This window comes from Narcine bancroftii, chromosome 1, assembly GCF_036971445.1.
Source record: "Narcine bancroftii isolate sNarBan1 chromosome 1, sNarBan1.hap1, whole genome shotgun sequence".
In the NCBI taxonomy this organism is placed as follows: Eukaryota; Metazoa; Chordata; class Chondrichthyes; order Torpediniformes; family Narcinidae; genus Narcine; species Narcine bancroftii.
Window position 1 is genome coordinate 131122600 of NC_091469.1, and position 23011 is coordinate 131145610.

Consider the following 23011-nt stretch of genomic DNA (forward strand, 5'->3'; position numbering starts at 1 on the left):
TGGGCAGCATGGGCCTGTTACATTTTAAATTTAGACATGCAGCACGTTATGTCTAAATTTAACATTAGTTATCCTCCAATGTTATCCACTAGCGTGGTGACAGAAGAAAGTTGCACAATTCTTCACAGGACACCAGCAATCTCCTTCCTCCCTTGCTTGTGATAAATGATGAGATAGAGCTGATCTGATTCTGGGCATTTTTCAATTTCCAGGGATCCTATGACATCCAATACCTCCTCCTCAGTATCCCTCCTTGATCTTACCGTTTTCATTTACGACCTCACCTGGGTCTATACGTAGATTACTTCGTTGGCCTCTTTTTCTGGTTAGCCTCTTGCATTTATAGAATGTCTTTGGATTCATCATAATTTTACTCATCACAGATCATTCATGGACCCTTTTCCCCCCCCCCCTCCAATTTCTTTCTCTTCTTCACATTCTACAAGACTCCCCCAATTCCAGTTTGCTACACCATCCACAAGCTTCTTCCATTTTCCCCTTTAATCAAACCTTCAATATCTATGGTTATTGCGGTTCCCAAATCTTGCCATCTTGGTCTTTCTCCCTTAATAGAACACGATGATCCTGCACTCTTCCTAACTGGCTGTTAAAAACTTCATATGTCAGCTGTTGTTTTCACCTCAAAGTTTGTTGGAGAATATTCGGTATGCCATCCAAAATCTCAAAAATTTGTACAATCTATTGTGAAGACCATTCTGTCTGGATGCATCACTGTCTGCTATGGAGGTGCCAATGCAGGAAGACTACAGAGAGTTGTGAACTCAGCCAGTGATAGCTGCCTTCAATCCATTGAGGACATCTACAAGAGGCGGTGTCTCAAGAAAGTAGCCTCTATCGTCACAGACCCTCAGCACCCAGGTCAAGCCCTCATCTCACTGCTACCATCAGGAGGTACAGGAGCCAGAAGAATACCCAACAGCACAAGTACAGCTTCTTCCCCTCTGCCATCAGATTTCTGAATGGACAATTAATCACTTCCCTACTTACTCCTATTTTAATTCTGAAATATAATTTATACCAATATTTGCACCATGAAGCTGCCACAAAACAACAAATTTTGTGATATGTTCACGACAATAAATTCGGATTCTAATTCAAAGTCACCAGGTCCTCTTTTACATCATTGAAAAATCAAATTTTGCACAATTTAAGATGTTAACTTTTTTTTTTAAAACTTTATTTATTCGTTCAAAAAACAAATAGTAAATAACATATACAACAATTAACCATAAACATTTTTTTTAATATATAGAACCCCCCCCCCTTCAGCCAACTCTCCTAAGGAGAGCCATAAAGAATGAAAAAAGAAAAAAATATTAAAGAAAAATTAAACATACATATTAAAATCTAATCAACATAAATTGAAATGTAAATATTCTGAATGTAACAACCACTTATTAATAAAAAAACTATAATTATCACATGAAACATATGTAATTTTTTCCATTATTAAACAATATTTCATCTCATTATGCCATCTATTAATATCAATCATATTTGTTTCTTTCCACATACTAGCAATATATTTTTTCGCTACAGATAAAGCTAAATATACAAAAGTTGAAATTTATCTAATCCCAAATCTTTCAGAGATTGCAAACTACCCAATAAAAATACTGTCGGATCTAAAGGTATTTTAACCTTATACAGGTATTCTAAAAACAATTGAATTTTCTTCCAAAAAGATTGTATATGACCAAACAGCATGAAAAAAAAGCTCCAACAGAACTACCACATCTAAAACACAAATCTGATTCATGAAAACCATACCTTTTTAATTTTTCAGGTGTTAAGTATAATTGATGTAGAAAATTATAGTTAATCATTGCATAACATGCATTTATCAATCTAGTTACACTATCATAACAGATATCTAACCAATCATCCTCGGAAAAAATAAAACCAATATTCACTTCCCATTTACTTTTAGATCTATCCCAACCCTTTTTATCCATACCATCCTGTAATATTTGATACATAGATGAAATATAACCCTTCTCTGGTACCTTCATAAGAAAAGTCTCAAATTTAGTCATTTCAGGTAAAATCATATCTCTACCAAACGTACATTTTACCAAAGATCGAATTTGATAATAAAGAAATAAAGAGTTCTTATCAATACCAAAACTGTCCCTCATCTGATCAAAAGATAAAAATTTACCCTCTTTAAAACAATCTCCTAAGTTTTCCACACCTTTAAATCTCCAATGCAATAAACTTCGATTGTGTATTGAAAAAGAAATAAGTTGATTATTATACAACAGAGTCAAAGCCAATAATTCACCCGTAGAGCCTATCATTTTACTTTTCTTTATCCATAACTTCATTAAATGTTTTAATATAGGCACATTATGTTGCTGTAACAAATTTATATTCCATCTAAACAAAAATTTATGTATTTCAAATTCAGAAATATTTGCCATCTCAATTTTGGCCCAACTAGGAGGCCGTTCCAAATCCATCAATGAACTAATAAATTTAAATTGAGCTGCTTCATAATAATTTTGAAAATGTGGTAAACGTAATCCCCCTAACTCATATTTCCAAGTTAATTTATTCAAAGCTACTCTCAAAAATTTACCCCTCCATAAAAACTCCCTAACCATTTTATTCAAATCTCAAAAAAAATTATCAAGTAAATACGGAATAGATTGAAACAAATATTGCATACGCGGAAAAATATTCATCTTAATTGTATTTATGCTACCCAATAAATTAATAGGTAAATCTTTCCATTTAATCTAATCAGTTTTCATTTTTTTATTAACAGAACATAATTTATATAAAGATTGATAATTAACATTCAAAATTATACCCAAATATTTAATTCGATCATTCCACTTCAAATTAATAATATTCTTATAGACTGAATAATCTCCTTCACTTACTGGTAATATTTCACTTTTTTCCCCAATTAACTTTATATCCAGAAAGACATCCATATTGTATAAAACACTCCTTCAAGTGCAAGAGTGACTGAGTTGGGTTTATTAAATACACCAATACATCATCAGCAAATAAATTAATTTTATACTCCTCATCTAAAACTTTCATACCTTGTATCTGTGAATTTTGTCTTATCAGCTGTGCTGAAGGTTCAATCACTAACGCAAACAAAGCTGGTGATAAAGGACAACCTTGACGAGTTGATCAAGTCATTTTAAAAGGTTCCGAAATCAAGCTATTCATCAATACTCTAGCTACCGGTTTACTATATAAAGCCTTAATCCAACCAATAAAGAAAGGACCAAACTTAAATTTCTCCAGAACTTTAAACAAAAAATTCCACTCAACTCTATCAAATGCTTTTTCTGCATCTAAAGATATCACCATCGGGTGACCTAAAGATTGTCGAAATCTATTAATCAAACTAATCACGCGCAGAATATTATCTGAAGCATATCTATTCTTTATAAAACCTGTTTGATCCATATGAATCAACTTAGGTAAAAATTTAGCCAATCTATTTGCTAATATTTTAGCTATTATTTTATAATCTACATTTAACAACGAAATTGGCCTATATAAAGATATTTTCAAAGGATCTCTATCTTTTTTTTGGAATTACTGTAATTAAAGCACTAGAACAAGACTCAGGTAATTCATAATGTTCTCCAACTTGACGTAATACATCTCCAAACACTGTAGAAAAATTATCATAAAAATTTTTATAAAATTCAACCATCATCACCAGGCGATTTACCATTTGGCATTTCCATCATAGCCATTTTAATTTCCGAATCAGTAAATGGTTCTTCCAACTCCTGTATATCTGCATCCTCTAATATCGGTAAATTCAACTGTGATAAAAAAAGATCAATCGATCCTGTTTCTTGTTTTTCTTCAGATGTATATAACTTTTTATAAAATGAACAAAATTCATCATTAATCTCACGAGGTTTATAAGGGAATTCTGTCTAACAGCATTAATAATCCTCGAAACCTGTTCTTTCTTTAATTGCCATGCCAATACCTTATGTGCTTTCTCTCCCCATTCATAATACCATTGTTTAGTCCTATTAATTATATATTCAAATTGATAAGATTGCAAAATATTATATTCCAATTTCAACCTAGATAATTCTATTTCCTGATCTTCTGTAGCATCTTTCTGAAATTCCTTTTCTAACTCAATCTGTTTCTCTAATTCAAGACTCTGATTTAATCAATTATTTTTTTATTTTAGAAGTATAACTAATTATTTGTCCTCTCAAATAAGCTTTCATAGCATCCCATAATACAAACTTACTTTGAACAGAATTAGAATTTTCTTTCAAAAAAAAAGTTAATTTGTTTTTTCAAAAAATCAATAAATTCTGTATTTTTTAACAACATTGTATTAAATCTCCAACGATAGGCCACTTGAATTTTCTCAAAAGTTGCAAATGTAAAGTATATATGAAATCACCCTACTTTTATATTCCGCTTGTTGTATTTTCCCTTGCAAAAAAAAGTCAATCCTTGAAAACGATTCACGTCTAGATGAATAAAAGGAAAAATCTTTCTCTGTCAGATTAAGACGTCTCCAAATATCTATTAAATTAAGATCTTTCATCAACGCTTGAACCTGAACTGCCATCTTAGATTTCTTAACTTTCTTCAGAGATTTATCTAATAAAGGTTCCAAAACACAATTAAAATCACCACCAACTAAAATATTATCATTAGCCTGACCCAAACATAAAAATGCATCTGAAATAAATATTTCATCATCTACATTTGGGGCATAAATATTAAGTAAAGTCCAAAATTCACTAAAAATCTTACAATTCAGTTTAAGAATACATCCTGCCTTTTCCTCCATTGATTGTAATTCAAAAGAGAAATTTTTATATATCAAAATTGCTACACCTTTAGCCCTGGAATTAAATGAAGAAGAATATACATGTCCAACCCAGTCCTTCTTTAATTTCATACTTTCTTTGACATTCAAATGTGTTCCTTGTAAAAAAAGCAACATCAATTTTCATTTTCTTAATATACACCAAGACTCGCTTACGCTTGATCGGACTTTAAACCTCGAACATTAAAATTAGCAAACCTCAACTTTGACATATCTACTATTATTACTAAATACCAATAATATCTTTATATGAAAACACAAATCAATGTATATAGGCCCTCCAGTAGGAGAAAAAAAATCACAAATTAAAAGCTAACTAAAATGAAAATAATAAAAAAAATTATTTTTTTAAAAATCCCCCCCCCAAAAAAAACTACCAAAAGGTAGTAATCCCTAAACAAAAATTGGGTGTGGGTCACCCACCAGTGGCTGATGACTGGTATAAACTTAGAGCAAATCTCTCCCTCCCCAGCCGAACAATGAATAACATCAAAATATCATAATAGCATAAAAAGCAAAATAAGAATAAGAAAATTCTTCTATTCATCCAAGAGATTCCAAACTCTGAGATCCCATTTCAGAAAAGGTTGGACTCTTTCCATTCCCGTTTTTCCCATTTCTTCTGTTTCCAGAACAACCAGATTTTTCTTTAGGAGACAATGGTGGACTACATCTTCGTTCTCTTATGTCTGGCAATGAATCAGCAAAAATCATTGCTTCACGATCATTGTCAAAAAACTGAAATTGATGGTCTCCATAAAACACCTTCAACACTGCCGGGTAGCGAAAAGTAGACTTATAACCTTTACACCACAAAACTTCTTTAACTGGATTAAATCAACGTCAACGTTGAATGACCTCTTGACTCAAATCAGGATTTTTTTAAAAACTCTGCTATTCTGAATCAATAACGGAGTTTGTTGTTGTCTCGCATTTTGTACTGCTAGTCGAAGTATTGCTTCTCTCTCCAAATAATTCAAACATCGAATTATTACAGGTCTCGGTGGTTGACCAGGTAAAGGTGTTCTTCTTAAAGCTCTATGAGCTCTTTCCAGTACCAAGCCTCCAGAAAAAAATTCTTGCCCTAGTACTTGTGGGATCCAGTCTTTAAAAAAATGAAGAGGATCTTGTCCTTCCATATCTTCTGGCAAACCAACGATTTTCACATTATTCCTTTTGCTTTGATTCTCCAAGTAGTCTATTTTCCTCTCTAATTTCTTCTCACGTTCTCACAATTCAATAACTGATTTTTCAACCTTAGAAACCACTTGCTGTTTACATTCCAAAAAAGCAGACTGAAATTTTTTTAAATCTTCACAAGATGCTTCCACACGTGCTTTAACTGTATTCAATTCTGAACTTATATTAGCATTCATTTGAGCCAGCTCATTCATTAAAGGATGAATGGCAGCATTTAACTGCATACATTGTAACTCAGAAAAGCTCAGCCCTGCTTTCTCTGACGTAGTGGCAGAACCAGGTAACTGCAGTTCCTGCTGCAACTCAACGAAAGGCATTTTAGAGGTTTTACTCCCAGTGACGGCACCCCGACTTTCTCAAGGGGTCGCCACTGGTCTCCCCCCACAGCTCATTGTTTTTGCGCAAAATCACGGAAGAAATCGATATCTTCAGGTTGAAATGCTTCCTGATGCATTTCAAACATGGAGTCGTCTTCCTGCGTGCTCCCTCCGTTAAAATCGAAAGGCTTCCAGAATCGGGATCCACTTCTTGGGATCTGGATCCACTTCTTGTGAAAGATCTTAACTTGTAGATCAATCTTATCCCTTTTCATAATGATCTTGAAACTGTAGAATTATGGTCAATGTTCCCAAAGAATTTTCCCTCTGATACTTCCACCACTTAACTTTTTTTTAAAAATCAAGCAGTGGAAGTATCAGAGGGAAAACATTTTGGAAACATTGTTCATAATTCGACAAGTTTCAAGATCATTACGAAAAGGGATAAGGTTGATTTACAAGTTAAGATTTTAAATTGCAGGAAGTCTGATTTCAATGGTGTAAGAGAGGACCTGGTGAAATGAGATTGGGAAAGGGGGTTTGAATTAGAATCCAAATTTATTGTCATGAACAAGTCACTTGCCTGGTTTCATTTCCTAACATTGATTATTGCCCTGGCTCTCACTGGACTCTACATACCATTTCAAAAGCTTTCTTGAATGCATTCAATTTCTTCCTTACCCAATGGCAATCACAGTCAATATCGGGAAAGTTAAGGTCAACCATTACTATAACCCCATTGCCTCTTAGATCTCTCTGAAATTTGCTACACATCTGTTCCTCTAATTCCTACTGACAACTGGGAGGGGTGTAGTGTAACCCCAGCAAAGTGACTATATAACCATATAACCATTTACGGAGCGGAAACAGGCCATGTTGGCCTTTCAAGTCTGCACCGGTTCACTGATTTTGTGCGCCCTCTTCAGGCATTGGTCCCGGTAGATCTTCATTCAATAACGATGGGCGAATTCAATGCATTTCGTTTGGCAAGTCTTGCGAAAACACGTCAGTGAATGGGCACGGACGGGTACGCACTGCCAAATGGCCAAGGTCCACAAGTACCTCTCTCTTATTCCCATTTTCTACCCATACAGCCTCACTGGACATGCCCTCCATGCTATCTTGGAGCCATTCTCTTTTGTATTCCCCTGTCATAACTGAAATGTCTATACCCTGGAACATTAAACTAAAAGTCCTGTCCTTTCCTCAACCTTCCTGAACCACATTCTAAGCTTGTCTAATTTATCTGTAAATGCAGTTGAACCTATCAGCCCTCCCATGCTCTCTGGCCTACCTTAATCTGCTCTGCCCATTGGACTTGCTCAGTAAACCTTCTGCACTTTTTCTTGCAGCTGCCTACTGGACTTGCTCAGTATGTCTTTAGCATTTTCTTCTTGCACCTGCTGCACTATGCATTCCACCCTTGTTGAATTAGTTTAAAACCCTCCCAAGTGGCATGATCAAACACTCCTAGTCCCTGTGAGTACATACAATCCTCAGAATCCCAGTTCATTTCTATCACCAAAATAACATCATTGCAATTTTTTCCCGGCTGAAATCAGCGTATACATTTATTAACGTCATGTTTGGAATTTTCCAAACACTGTTCTTGGCAAGCTGCCAAATCATTTCTCTAATTTGCTGTAAACTCTTTCACCCCACTAACAACCCACTAAGTTTTGTTCTCTACCATACTATTGTCTGCTTGCTATTTCCCAACATAAAGAATTCAAAAAGCCCCTTTCTTAAAACTCCTCTGAAATTGTATGTCCTATCAGGCTCTCAATCCTAATATCTCGAACTATAGGAGTTAGGATTGAGAGTCTGATAGTATCCTATCAAATCCTAGGCCTCTCACTCAAATCTTGGTCCCATCCATTGGAATTCTCTCTATATTCCTCAGCTTGCAACTTGCCACCCTCCAACTGAAAGTAATGAAACACTCGCCATTTTTTTCCCCTGTCTATATCAGAACCATTTTCATCCACCATCCTTGGTTTATTCCCTCCTCTATGTATGGTCTGGCCTGCTGAATATGTTTCAGTATGCCAGATCCACATCAGCCACAAATTAAACAACCACAGGACCTTAACCATTTGCCACATATTCACTTTATTAGAAATAAATCCTTTGATTTTACCCACATTTGTATCCAGTCAAGGTTATTTTTCTCCTTCTCATCTAATGAAAGATCTCTTTCCACAGATGCTGCCTTACCTTAGTTCTTCCAGCATTTTCCATTTTGCTTTTCTTTGTATCCTACATTTGCAAGTCTAACCTGCCAGATAAGTCCCATCAAAATACCATTAAAAACTCATATACACAGTTGCAATCAATATTCTTGCACTTTACACTGTGATGCTACCGCAAAACAACAAATTTCGTGACATGCTCATGACAATAAATTCTAATTCATAACATCTTAATGGGCTGTTAAGTGTCCCATTAGACGATTTCAACTCTCACCATTACAAATTCTCCCTTTGTTCTGTCCATTGGAATTCCCTCTATAATCCTCAACTTGCAACTTCCCACCCTCCAAATGCACATTCCTCTCCCACATTTCTTCCTACTGAAAACCTATATGAACTTCTCTCCATCTCTCCAGTTCTGATGAAGTGTTGCAGACCTGAAATGTTGACGGTTTCTCTTTCTATAGAAGCTGCCCGACTTGCTGAGATTTTCCCAGCATATTCTAATTTCCATCATCTGCATTTTTTCCCCAAAATGCAGTTTGGTGGGGTTACTAGCTCAGTCATCTGCCTAGAATATCTTACCAAGGATTAAAATCAATGCCATTGCAAATTAATCTTTTACAAGAGGCTTTCTGACTCAAATTTTAGAAAGACATTAAATTATTCAAGAAGAAAGTGAAATGTCTGATGTAATATATTTTGGAGGGACAGCAAATACTTTATATCGTTACAGAGAAACAAAATGTATTTACCAATGGCTAAAATTACAACACTTAAATCCTATTTATATATTAGGAAGTAAATCCAAGGAGGTTTTGTCCATACAAATCCCAAAACGGAATGTTTATTAAAAAGATTGCAACAAGAAACTCAGGAATGTACATTGCAAACTTACAAAAACTTGAGAAATGCCATCTCCATCTTGTTCACCATAGCTGATTTAGCTTTCCAAATGATCTTTCTACCAATTTTGCACCAAATAGAGAGAAAATAATCACCTGGCTTTGTCAAAGATAACCACTCATAGTTCACACCAGTGTTTCTCCATTCATTGAAAAGCTGCAGCTATATTATCAAACACATCAGTCTCTTCACACAGCTATATTCGCTCAGCTTTAATCAATAAAAATACAGAGTGCACTATTTCTAATGTAGAACTTAACTCTGGAAAGCAAAAGGAGGTGGGGTGGGGGGAGTTTTTTTTTTAAACTTTGACCAAAAGTCATGAAGGAGCAATAATAGAAAAAAATGGTGGGAAAGGGAACAAATAATAAGGGAGGAATAAGAGAGTGGCAGATTAAAGATTTGTACAAGATCGAATTTAATCAGGAACAAAACGATACCCAGATACCAAAATTAATCATCACATCCAAGCCAGATGGTGTTGAGAGAAATTAAACTGCATTCCCAAACCAACTGAGATCATTGTGGCTTATAATGAAATATAACTCACAGATGTAGTGGCATATAGAACCAAGATTACAGCTACAATGGTCTGATCAAATAGTAATGACACGAAACCACTAACAGAAAGGGGGCTATCACAAGCGGAACTGTTTTCCTACTGCTTTGATATCAGTATAGCAAAAACAATACAGAACAGGAGGCGATCATTCTGCCTCTTGTGTTGGCTCTTTGATCACACTTCCCTCCCCCTTTTTCTTAATGACAATCCTTTTCCCTTCAGGTATACAAGCACTTTATTAGGGAAGGTATTATTTCAACGGCTTCCAGCCCCCTTGTAAATGATGCATCCAGAATCATAACTGCGTCTGCCCATAAGAAAGTGATCATAGAGAGATCATGTAGGAATAAGGGAAGGTCTAAGAGATTTATGCCTCCTCACCCCCGGGAAAGAGACCACCATGGTTTACCTTATCTATTCTCTTCACAATTTTATATTGGTTTACCTGAATTTCAGTGTCACCTATGTGAGTGGGGGGGGTGGGGGGGGTGGGGTGGGGGGGGTGGGGGGGAACAAGAATTCTAAATTGACTCAGTCTTCTTCCTAGGATTAATGCCAAATATCATTTCATCTTGATTTTTTTTAAAACAGGTGTGAACAACTTACCGTGAGCTTTCGCCACAGCTGGGTCACCCGAAAAGACTGCTCCTCTCTGGGGAAGCACAGTGCTCGGAGGTTGCTTTGCTTGGCCAGCACCAAGAAAGTGCCCACCAGGAGGCTGCTCACAGACAGCGCCGAGTAGAAGAGGAGCTGGCCGAGAAGCCAGGCGAAGAGGGGCGAAGTCTCCTCCACGGAATAGAAGCAAGAAGCGCTGAAGAAGCAAAGTCCAGCCAGGAGAAAGTAGTGACCGCGTCTGCCACCAAGACACATAGTGACCATCGCATGTCCTCCAGAAGAAACAAGCTCGACCTGCTCCACCTCTTCGACACATCCACGTCCATAACACTTGCAAATGTGCAGACGGCACTCACGACGACTCAGCGATGAAATCCGCGGCACCTGGGGAGATATTTAAAAAGGCGATTGACAACTGTCCCCCCCCAAAAAAAAGTACAAAGATGCAACATTAAATGGGGAAGGATGGATAATCCCTTCTCATGATGCACTATATATTTCCCGGGACTGTCGCTTCTTCACACCTCTCTCTCCCTCCTCCATACCACTCTCTCCCTCCCCCATACCTCTCTCACTCCCCCCACACCTCTCTCTCCCTCCCCCCCACACCTCTCTCTCCCTCCCCCCCACACCTCTCTCTCCCTCCCGCCCACACCTCTCTCTCTCCCTCCCACCCACACCTCTCTCTCCCTACCCCCACACCTCTCTCTCCCTACCCCCACACCTCTCTCTCCCTCCCCCCCCACACCTCTCTCCCTCCCCCCCACACCTCTCTCCCTCCCCCCCACACCTCTCTCCCTCCCCCCCACACCTCTCCCTCCCCCCACCTCTCTCTCCCTCCCCCCACCTCTCTCTCTCCCTTCCCCCCACCTCTCTCTTTCTCTCTCTCTCTCTCCCTCCTCCCCCACCTCTCTCTTTCTCTCTCTCTCTCTCCCTCCTCCCCCCACCTCTCTCTTTCTCTCTCTCTCTCTCTCCCTCCTCCCCCCACACCCCCACATCTCTCTCTCCCTCCCCTGCACTTGTTTTCGTGCTAAATATAGAGAATTATCATTTGTTTTGGAAACGCCTCCCTCCTCTTCTCTCTCCTCTCCCCCAAATAATTCCTGGCCAGCGCTGTTTTAAGGGCGAGTTTCTGTGTGACCAAGCTGCAAGCCTCCAGCCCCAACGCTAAGAGATGTCGCCCAACTACTACCTTCCATCAAGGCGAGAGGGGACCCAAGTTCAAAATGTTGCTCTTTTTCTTCTTTATATCCATGAGATGCGTTCTCTTCTCTCTCCCCCCCCCCCCCCCCCACCCCGCTGATGAGCCGACAGTTTCCTGAGCCTCCTCCCCGATCAGCGTAATCCGGAAAGGCAGTCACCTCTTAAAATGGGCAAGGTCCAAACCTCGCTGGGTCCAATCGCTGCGCGAATGTCACTTCGTTTGTTTTGTAGTCATAGTGGGTCCTGCCTTCGCTGGGTTGAGAGAACGGTTCGATATAAAGCAGAGAGAGGCGAAGCCACAATCCTGGGATGTGCTTAAAATTAATGCAAAGGCCAAACTTAGCCTGATGCATTCAAAGCTTTATTTTTATCTGGGCGAACAGACTTACATTGAGTCGATTATCAGATCACAGTCCTTCGACTGTGTAAATAGAGAGAACGGACGGTCAGGGGTAATTTCTCAAATCTTTTTGTCCTCGTTGTGAATAAGGTTTTTGGTGGACCTCGGGAACAAAAAAAATCACTCGGAGATGTCAATAATATGCAATATTTGCGGGTGGATGGTTTTTTTAATGGTGTAGCCCCTTCCAAGAACTTTCCCCAGAAGAAAGCTGCTTTTGAGGATAAACCTTCTCAATGAGCAAATAAGGAGGGGACCTACTAAACCTACTCCACGGCAATGACCACCCAGATGACCTGCTGACTGTTCGTGCATTGCACGCTGCACACTTTTCTTGGTTAACTCGACTGCAGTTTCATCCTTCCCAACCTCACAGCCCAGAGCCCATCATTTTCTTGCATCCGTGTGCACGACCACCCCAGGTCAGCCACTCCAGGCACCCATCATTCTCTGAGTTTTAAAAAAAAGCTGAGGAGAGTAGAGGGAGATATCAGAACTAAGTTTTTTTTTACAGATGTCCTCTTTTTCCTGTTGACATCATCTGTACAAAGTGAAGGGGAGACATCAGGGATACAGTTTTTTTTTGTACAGGGAGATTTGGGTGCCTGGAATGCATTGCCAGGGGAGGTGGTGTTGACTGGAACAATAGAGGCATTTAAGAGACCCACCTCACTGACAAAAGGCAAAGGAGGAAAAACCCAACACCCAACCCCAACCAACCAATTTTCCCCTGCAACCAAGTCTGCCTGTCCCGCATCGGACTTGTCAGCCACAAACGAGCCTGCAGCTGACGTGAACATTTACCCCCTCCATAAATCTTCGTCCGCGAAGCCAAGCCAAAGGAGATAGGCATATGGATGAGATGGGAAGGGTTTAATTTGGGGGGGAGTAAGTGTACATGGGTCATGAGTTAAGTTCTACATTGTGGGCCGAAGGGCCTGTTCTGTATTGTTCTGTCACGGGCATATTTTCTTTTGGTAATTGTAGTGATGGGAGGTTCAAGAGCCTGATTGCCCTATCCTGGGCAAAAGCCCACCTTTTCTATGCTCCTCATAACCCTCTGGAATGACTTTGACTTTCAACATTTGTGAATGCTGCCATTCTCGGTGATGTTGTAACGAATGCAGAGCTGTCAGCAGAAATCAGAAAGAGATGGACTGATATAATGGGGAGATGAAGCAGAGAAATGTAAAGTGATCTACTTTGAGAGGATCATGATAGGAAGGCAGCATAATCTAATTAGCACTCGCTTGAATAAGACCGAAAACCAAATTGAAGGTGAAAGGACAAGTTTATACATTGATTATGTACTTGGCATTGTTGGTCTAATGGTTGGGACTGTCATCTCTATTAGTAATTTGGATGACAATGTTGAAAACATTTTCTGTGTTTCTCTTTAGAAATGTGGCCTGATCTGCAAGGAAGGTGCAGCCTGACCTGCTGAGTAATTCCAGTATTTTCTAGTTTTGATTCAGATTTCCAGCATCTGCAGTTTATTGATTTTCAACAGCTTGGTGCACTCTCCAGCCCAAATATATCCTTCCTATGATGTGGTGATCAAAAGTGCACACTCAACTCCAAATGCAGCCTATCCTGAACAATTGTAGATCCTCATTACCGTAGCTCATTTGACAAGGTCCCTCATGAGAGACTCATTCAGAAAGTTATGGGATCCATGGAAACTTGGCTGTGTGGATATAAAAAAAATGGTTTGCAGGTAGAAAGCAGAGAGTAGTAGTGGAAGGAAAGTGTTCTGCCTGGAGGTCGGTGACTAGTGGAGTACCGCAAGGATCTGTTCTGGGACCCCTACTCTTTGTGATTTTTATAAATGACCTGGTTAAAGAGGCAGAAGGATGGGTCAATAAGTTTGCAGATTATTCGAAGGTTGAAGGAGTTGTGGATGGAGCTGAAGGTTGTTGGAGGTTACAAGAGGATATAAACAGGATGCAGAGTTGGGCAGAGAAGTGGCAGATGGAGTTCAATCCCAATAAGTGTGAGGTGATGCAGTTTGGAAGGTCAAACCAGAAGGCTGAGTACAGGGTTAATGGTTGGTTACTTAAGAGTATAGATGAACAGAGGGTCCTTGGGTCCAAATCCACACATCATACTGAAAGTAGTTAATTAAAAAATGAGGGATTTGAATGGTTTTTTTTTAAGATATACAGCACAGTAACAGATCCTTTCAGTCCATGACCCCATTTGACCTAACACCCTCCAGTACACTTTTTGAACAGTGAGAGGAAACCAGACCACCCAGAGGAAAGTGACACTGGCACAGGGAGAGCATACAAACTCATCACAGACAGCGAAGGATTCAAACTCCTAGTCCCGCTGGCTGGTGCTGTAATAGTGTGGCACTAACCATGCCACCTCCAACCTCAACTTTCCAAATGAGATTAAAAAAGTATCACTGTAAAGCTAAATTAGAAAAATATGCAGAACCACCAAAACATTTATTAGTTTCTTTGCAGGATTTGTAAATAAATTAAAACATTTCACTAACTGTAAAATCTCATCTGTATTTAAAAGAGGCTAATATGAACAATCCATCTGAGAAAATAATGTGATACTTAAAAGGCTTTTACAGGTGCCTTCTACGCTAAGAATGCGCCTGAAGAAGCAGAAGCGGCCCTTTAAATTGCCATTCAGGTGGCAGTGTTTAAAGCGCAACGCTGGCCACCTGAAGGCACAACTGCACAGGATGCGGCTCTGAGCACACTCGGCTCCTGCCCAGTGTCAGCTGTGATCAGCCAACTGACCCTTTTACATCCACTTTCAGCCAGCTGCATTCAGGTGGCTGGGGGAGCCACTGAGCTGAGCTGATTATCCCTCTCGGAGGAGGGTTACGTAGCTCGCCTCAAGAGTGCCTCCTGCACATTCAGGTGGGCTCAAAACAGCCGCATATTGCCTAAACATGCAGCCTTACATGTGGGGCAATTGGCCACCTGAAAGTGCCTAAAGTTAAACAGTCAACAATTAAAAAGATGATTAACTAAAATATCCCTCACTATTTAGCTTCATAAATATGCTGAGGAGCATCAGCTTCCTATTTACACGGTAATATAAATTTGTGTGGATATGTTGAGCTGAAATTTAGTATTGACTATACATTTCAGTGCCCAAGGGTAATGACGCAGCAAGTACTGTGAACTAGCAACATCTGGTGGCAGAAATAATGGCATAAGCTGTTATTTCAATAAATTGTATTTTAGGAAATCAACCATAGATTGATTCAAAAGATAGAAAAAAATAGATAGAGCATGGTATTCGATAAGTCATTGAAATAATTTGTTCAGAAATGACCTGGACAAAGAAGTGGAAGGATGGGTCACTTGGTTTGCAGATGACATGAAGATTAGTGGTGTTGTGCATAGCATTGAACAATGGTTCTGAACCTTTTTCTTTCCACTTATATACCACTTTAAGTAATCCCTATGCTCTATGATTAGTAAGGGATTACTTAAAGTGGTATGTGCGTGGGAAGGGAAGGTTGAGAATCACTGCTCTAGACTCAATTGTTACTGAAATATTTTGCTTTTGGAGTTTGAAAACATGCACATAACGAGTCAATTAGGTACAATTAAAACAATGGTTTTCAAACTTTTTCTTTCCACCCACATACCACCTTAAGCAATCTCTTACTAATCACAGAGCTCCTTTGGCATAGGGAATACTTAAAAGTGGTTTGTGAGTGGAAAGAAAAAGGTTGAGAACCACTTGCGTAAAAGGTTGTTGTTGGTTACAAAAGGATATAGACAGAGTGCAGAATTGGAAGAAGTGGCAGATGGCGTTCAATCCAGATAAATGTGAAGTGATGCATTTCGGAAGGTGGGGTACATGGTTAATGCAGGATTCCTAACATAGTGGAAGAACATTAATCAGACTGGGCCTGTATCAGGGGTGCAGTGTTGCCGGAGCTCACTGGAGAACTGCTCTGTCACCTCAGGGTGCAGCTCTGACACCTCCTTGTCACTGTTTTTGGTGAGGTCTGGCACTTAAAAAATTAGCACTGCACCCCAGCCTGTATTTCCTTGAATTTAGAAGATTAAGAATAAGATATTTCATATGTTTCATAATGTTCTTTGAAACATACGAAAGGAAATTGACAGATCAGATGCAGAGTTGATGTTGCCCCCAATTGCGGTGTCCAGAATATAATGAAGAAGGGGTTGGGCATTCAGTATAATGATAAGAAATGTATTAACCCAAAGGATGCTTTATCTAAAGCCCTTTTTACATTTGTGTCCCAGTATATCAGCCATTCTGTGTCCCGGTTAGGAATGGCATTTTTGCTGTTGACACTTGGCCACTTTTAACTGGGACACTGCACACTTTCATTCTCACCATGAGCCGTCCCCGGGGATAGGAGTGTGCTACCTTCCACCGGTGACATCATGACGCATCGAATAATGATGGACCTGCCCTACATCCTGATCAATCTTATATTTAAACAAAATCAATCATGTCTAATTATAACATAATTAAGCTTTAGGTACAGCACAGTATGAGCCCTTCAGCCCCTGTTGTTGTGTCGTTTATAAAGGACTGTGGGAAAGTGCTAGCAATAAATAGCAATAACAGACAATTTTTAAACAGCATCAGAAAGTTGGTAGTGCTATCGCACACAATTTATAAAGACCAAGGGAAAAAAATGGTAGTGGACCTGCTCTCTCAGAATTCCACACGGCCGGGAAAGGGCAGTATGGTGGAGCACTCATAGAGGGGTTTCTCTACTGCATGGAATTCTGGGACAGCAGATCCACCATTGCTTTTTCCCACGGCCTTTATAAATTGTGCGTGGTAGCGCTACCAACTTTCCCATGCTGTTTATAAATTGTCCGCGATTGTTAGTACTTTCTCTCTCTCTCTCTCTTTCCCCCTGCTGCGACTGACCCATGGCAAAGTTTATACCTTCATTTTAATCTTTTCTTTCCTTCACATTCCTGCCCTCAAGCAAAAATGTGCATAATTTCTGTCCTAGAATGCAATTCTCACCTTCACACTAAGCTAGTCAGGAGACACCGGGGATTGCAGTAGAAGTTAAGGCCGTCTATCCCCAGCACGAAATGGCATCATATCAAGTTGGTGTTCAGATGATTTTGCTTTCACACTTAACCAGTCAATTGGCCATTAATTCCTGGGACAAGGTGAAAGTGTGAAAGGGGCTTAAGTGACATTTTTCTGCTCTTTCTTATGTTACTATGTTAAAGGAAAAAAAATAAGATCAAAGACATGGAACTGAGTGTACAATTCAAACTTGTTACAAATATAACAGTCAAATGTGCTGTATATTTCATGGTCACAATGTAAATATTTGCCTGTCCATTCCAACCTCAGCCACCCACTCATCCCTCCCCTCCCCATCAGCTGTTGAGGTATATTTCCAAGATATTCACATACCCTGGTAATGATACTGACAGCCATAAATATTTACTTTGCTTCAGAAGAGATGCTGGTTAACAATCATGTGCAGAAACTTTGTCAGAATTTCCCTCTATCTAGCCTGAGACACCATGCTGTCTTCACAATTTCAACTGCTCTCCATCACCAAACAATGGGGGAGGAATCCAGTCCAACAAATCAGCTAAGTCAGCGATGGCTAGTAATGGACTTTTGGATGTACAATTTACTGTATAACACTGTTTTAGGCCACTAAGAATTGGAAGTGTTTGGGACAGTAGATAAATTACTTCAGTGAACACTAAAGTCTGCAGACGCTGTGATTGTAGTAAAAATGTCCGCCACAATAGCGTGGATCTACCAGTGGCCACCCATTTCAATTCTCCATCCCATTGCCTTGCTGATATGTCTGTCCATAGTCTCATGCACTGCCAGACAGAGACCACCCATAAATTGGAGGAACAACAACTCATCTGACTGGCACCCTCCAACTGTATGGCATTAATATCAACTTTTCTGGTTTTCACTAACTTCCACCCTCCCCCCCCCCCCCCACTCTTCCTCTGTCACCTTTCCCCATCTTTGTCTCTCCATTCCATCTCTTTCTCACAAACATGATAAATTCTTGCCTTGTCCCTAATCATATCCAATTAACACTTTTTGTTGATGTGGATTCCTCCCCAATTGTTTGAATTCTGAGATTTCCTGCTTCTGGTTTATTCTGCTTCTTTTTTTCTTTGGCTTGGCTTCGCGGACGAAGATTTATGGAGGGGGTAAAAAGTCCACGTCAGCTGCAGGCTCGTTTGTGGCTGACAAGTCCGATGCGGGACAGGCAGACATGATTGCAGCGGTTGCAGGGGAAAATTGGTTGGTTGGGGTTGGGTGTTGGGTTTTTCCTCCTTTGCCTTTTGTCAGTGAGGTGGGCTCTGCGGTCTTCTTCAAAGGAGGTTGCTGCCCGCCAAACTGTGAGGCGCCAAGATGCACGGTTTGAGGCGTTATCAGCCCACTGGCGGTGGTCAATGTGGCAGGCACCAAGAGATTTCTTTAGGCAGTCCTTGTACCTTTTCTTTGGTGCACCTCTGTCACGGTGGCCAGTGGAGAGCTCGCCATATAACACGATCTTGGGAAGGCGATGGTCCTCCATTCTGGAGACGTGACCCATCCAGCGCAGCTGGATCTTCAGCAGCGTGGACTCGATGCTGTTGACCTCTGCCATATCGAGTACTTCGACGTTAGGGATGTAAGCGCTCCAATGGATGTTGAGGATGGAGCGGAGACAACGCTGGTGGAAGCGTTCTAGGAGCCGTAGGTGGTGCCGGTAGAGGACCCATGATTCGGAGCCGAAAAGGAGTGTGGGTATGACAACGGCTCTGTATACGCTTATCTTTGTGAGGTTTTTCAGTTGGTTGTTTTTCCAGACTCTTTTGTGTAGTCTTCCAAAGGCGCTATTTGCCTTGGCGAGTCTGTTGTCTATCTCATTGTCGATCCTTGCATCTGATGAAATGTCCCTAATCATATCCAATTAACACTTTTTGTTGATGTGGATTCCTCCCCAATTGTTTGAATTCTGAGATTTCCTGCTTCTGGTTTATTCTGCTTATTCCTTGAAGAAAGGCTCAGGCTCAAAATGTTGGCAATATTATCTTTATTTCCTATAGGGAGTCAATTGTATTATTTAAGAAAAGGTTGGACAGGTATATGGATGAGAAGAAGATGGAGGGTTATGGGCATTGTGCAGGGAGGTGGGACTAGAAAGGAGTGTTTGGTTCGGTGCGGACTAGAAGGGCCTAATGGCCTGTTTCCGTGCTGTAATTGTTATGTTATGACATGCACCATTACATTAATTAGACATCTCAAATTTTTTTTCCAATATTCCAGAGTTACAGAAGCCAGGTTTAATAATTGAGATATCAAATTCAAATCACAGACAGTTTAAGAATGTGTATGGAAATTCTTTCTAAAAGAACTGGAGTCAAAGATGGTGTGGTTCTAATCTCCAAAATAGTCCTCTAGAAAAAGAATCTTCCCATCTTTATCAATCTGGCCTCAGTTTTTTTAACATAAGTTTTACTCTGATATTGTCGACTTTTGCCTTCTGAAATGACCAACAACTTGTTAAGCTCTCAATAATAAGAAAATAGTCCAGTTCCACTTTCCCAAATTGATTCAGACTGATCAATGAATCAATTCATTGTCTTGCAATGAATCAGGTGTTCATAAAAAAAATTTAAAACAATTCTTAAAATATTGTTACAAAGATTTGATTTCAATATCCTCTATTATTAAAAATCATTTTAACTTGGTTTAGAACTAAATTTCCATTTATAATTTATAAAATAGTCATCATTTGTAATATAAACAAAATGGCATCCTGGCGAATAGATGGAAGAGAAGAGGTGTGTTAGCTGCATTGAAAGAAGAGGAAAATAATCTCTTTCACCACCAAAACAGAGAGGAAATCTCATTGAACTTGTTTGATGACAGTAGCCCACATGAGCCAATATAACTCTCCAAGTAATTACTCATTGCTTTGTGAAACCACATCTGGAAACAAATTACCTATTGCATAACTATTAACAAAAAATTATTATAACTCCTGCAACAAGGCAGAAAAAAAAGAGCAACAGAACATCTTCCTACTTATTTTCACAAGCTATAAGAGTAGAAGTAGGCCACTCAGCCTGTTGGGTCTGCTCTTTAAAATAGATTTTATTTTGAATGGTTATATACATTTACTCAGGGCAGTGAGTCTGTCATAAGTTATGGAGTGAAACACGAAAGTCTGCAGGCACTGTCTTTAATCAGATGTCTTCCTGTTTTTTTGCTATACCCAGTAATATATCTTTACCTCCAATGTAGACTGCAAGACCAGCTGAATTTCTCCAGTATTTCTGTGTGTTTTTACTGTCATAACTTACCGTATGCAGTAACTGGTCTTGTTGAATTAGAGAATCTTGGTGCAAAGATCCCCACCTAGTGGTGGGGAAATTTAGCAGGTCAGACAGCAACCATGGACAATGTTTTGTGTCTCGACTCTTTATAAAGGGGGCAAGAAACTGGGGAGAGGCCAATGGGTGATTTGGTATCGGACTAAAGGTGTAGAAGTGAAAATACAGGTAAAGAGAGAAACCATTAAAAAGGAGGATGTTCATTATAGTGTGCTTTGGAGCGACTTCATCCCTAACATCGAAGTACTCAAGATGGCAGAGGCCGACAGCATCGAATCCACGCTGCTGAAGATCCACCTGCGCTGGGCAGGTCACGTCTCCAGAATGGAGGTCCATCGCCTTCCCTTGATCGTGTTATATGGCGAGCTCTCCACTGGCCACCGTGACAGAGGTGCACCAAAGAAGAGGTACAAGGACTGCCTAAAGAAATCTCTTGGTGCCTGCCACATTGACCACCGCCAGTGGGCTGATATCGCCTCAAACCGTGCATCTTGGCGCCTCACAGTTCGGCGGGCAGCAACCTCCTTTGAAGAAGACCGCAGAGCCCACCTCACTGACAAAAGGTAAAGGAGGAAAAACCCAACACCCAACCCCAACCCACCAATTTTCCCCTGCAACCGCTGCAACCGTGTCTGCCTGTCCCTCATCGGACTTGTCAGCCACAAACGAGCCTGCAGCTGACGTGGACATTACCCCTCCATAAATCTTCGTCCGCGAAGCCAAGCCAAAGAAGAATAACAAGTCGAGTCGGAGGGTGGAGTAAACCAAATAAAAGACTTTATTGAACACAACCAAAAATGATAAACAGGGTAGGGAGAGAGAGAGAGAGAGAGCCCACAATGTGGCCTGCCCCCTGCTAGTACTCGATTCAACTAACGCGCCCTCGTGGTGCTCACACATGCACAGTGCACTGTTGCGAGTACAGTGGCTGCAATCCAAATGCAGCAGGTGCAGAGAAGCCAATGGCAGCAGCTGTCTAAAAAAGGGATAGAAGTGAAGTTAGAGAGAGGGAAAGAGAGGAAAGAAGAGATGGAAACATTGGAATCAGATGGAGGAGGGGGTGTTACCTAATTTTTTTTAAAATCGATATTCTTGTTGTTAGGGTTGAGGCTGTCCAGGTGGAACACAATGTGTTGTTCCTCTTGTTTATGTTTGTCCACGCCCTGACATGGACGAGACCCAGGTTAGACATGTCAGTTTGGGAATGGTTTTGGAAATTAAAATGAAGCTCAAGTTTAGAGCCATGGAGAGATCAGCAAAGTAATGACCCAATCTGTGTTGGGTCTCACCATTGTAGAGGTGGCCACACCAAATGCAGTAGATTAGGTTGGAAGCTATGCATGTAAAGCACTGTCAAACTGATACTACTGCAAATTGGAAGTATAACTGCAAAATGGAGGGTCTTTTGATGACCATTAAGGTGGAGAGGCCTTGCCAAGGATCATCACAAGAGACAGGAGAGTTCCCAGAGGACTGGAGAATTGCGCTAATGATGAACCTTCATTCAAAAAGGGATAAAAGAATAATCCAGGAAATTATAGGCAAGTAAACTTCACATCAGTGGTATTGAAACTATTAGAATGTATACTTGGAGACAGCATTTATGCACTTTGAAAAGTCATGGTCATAGAAACATAGAAAATAGGTGCAGGAGTAGGCCATTTGGCCCTTCAAGCCTACACCACCATTCATTTTGATCATGGCTGATCACCTCTCCATACCCCCTGATCCTCTTAGCCACAATGGCCAAATCTAGCTCCCTCTTAAATATAGTTAAAGATCCGGCTTCAGCTACTTCCCGTGGCAAAGAATTCCACAGATTCACTACTCTGAGAGAATTTTTTTTTTCTCATCTCAGTCCTAAAAGACTTCTCCTCTTATCCTTAAACTGTGACCCCTGGTTCTGGTTTTTTGATGGACAATTTTTAATGAACCACAGGACAACAATTGTGGACAGAATAATATTGAAGAAATAGGAAATTTGAGGTCAGGAGATGATGCAAGTTGTTTGTTGAACTGCGCCACTGCAAGCCGGAAGGATTCACCATATTGAGGAGCACCTTCACAGCACAAATAGTCCAATCAGTCAATTCTTGCCTTGATCTGTTAACTCTTCCCCAAAACCATTCTATTTATTTTCAAACTAAAGGCATAGTCTACCAACTAACAAACTAAGAACTAAAGAGCTCTGTCCCAGGCTCTATGATAATTCATGAAAATTTGGGGGATTCCTGGATCATTTGAACTTCCATTCAGTCCTGGATATGCATGGCTGAACTTGGAACTTTCAAGGGCTTTCCCTGATTGCTGATTGCCCATTGATAATAAGGGAACAGTGGATGTAATAACTGAAAAGTGCAGCTTGTTCCAAGGTGTGCTGCTTGAAAAGGCTCGCGTGAACTCT

The 23011-nt window shown here is 40.1% G+C and overlaps 1 protein-coding gene across 5 annotated transcripts in view; it reads right to left on the reverse strand.

Annotated features, from left to right (window-relative positions):
* Positions 1 to 11935, reverse strand: part of snx25 (sorting nexin 25) — a 367103-nt gene extending 355168 nt beyond the window's left edge. For 4 of the 5 annotated variants that reach the window (XM_069939646.1, XM_069939613.1, XM_069939628.1 and 1 more), the window contains exon 1: positions 10648 to 11019. In XM_069939646.1, coding sequence (XP_069795747.1) covers positions 10648 to 10920 — 273 coding nt within the window. In that variant the 5' untranslated portion in view covers positions 10921 to 11019. Of the gene's footprint in view, positions 1 to 10647; positions 11041 to 11848 lie in introns of those variants that run through there. The other variant, XM_069939621.1, reaches the window with a different exon arrangement.
* Between the last annotated feature and the right edge of the window lie 11076 nt (positions 11936 to 23011).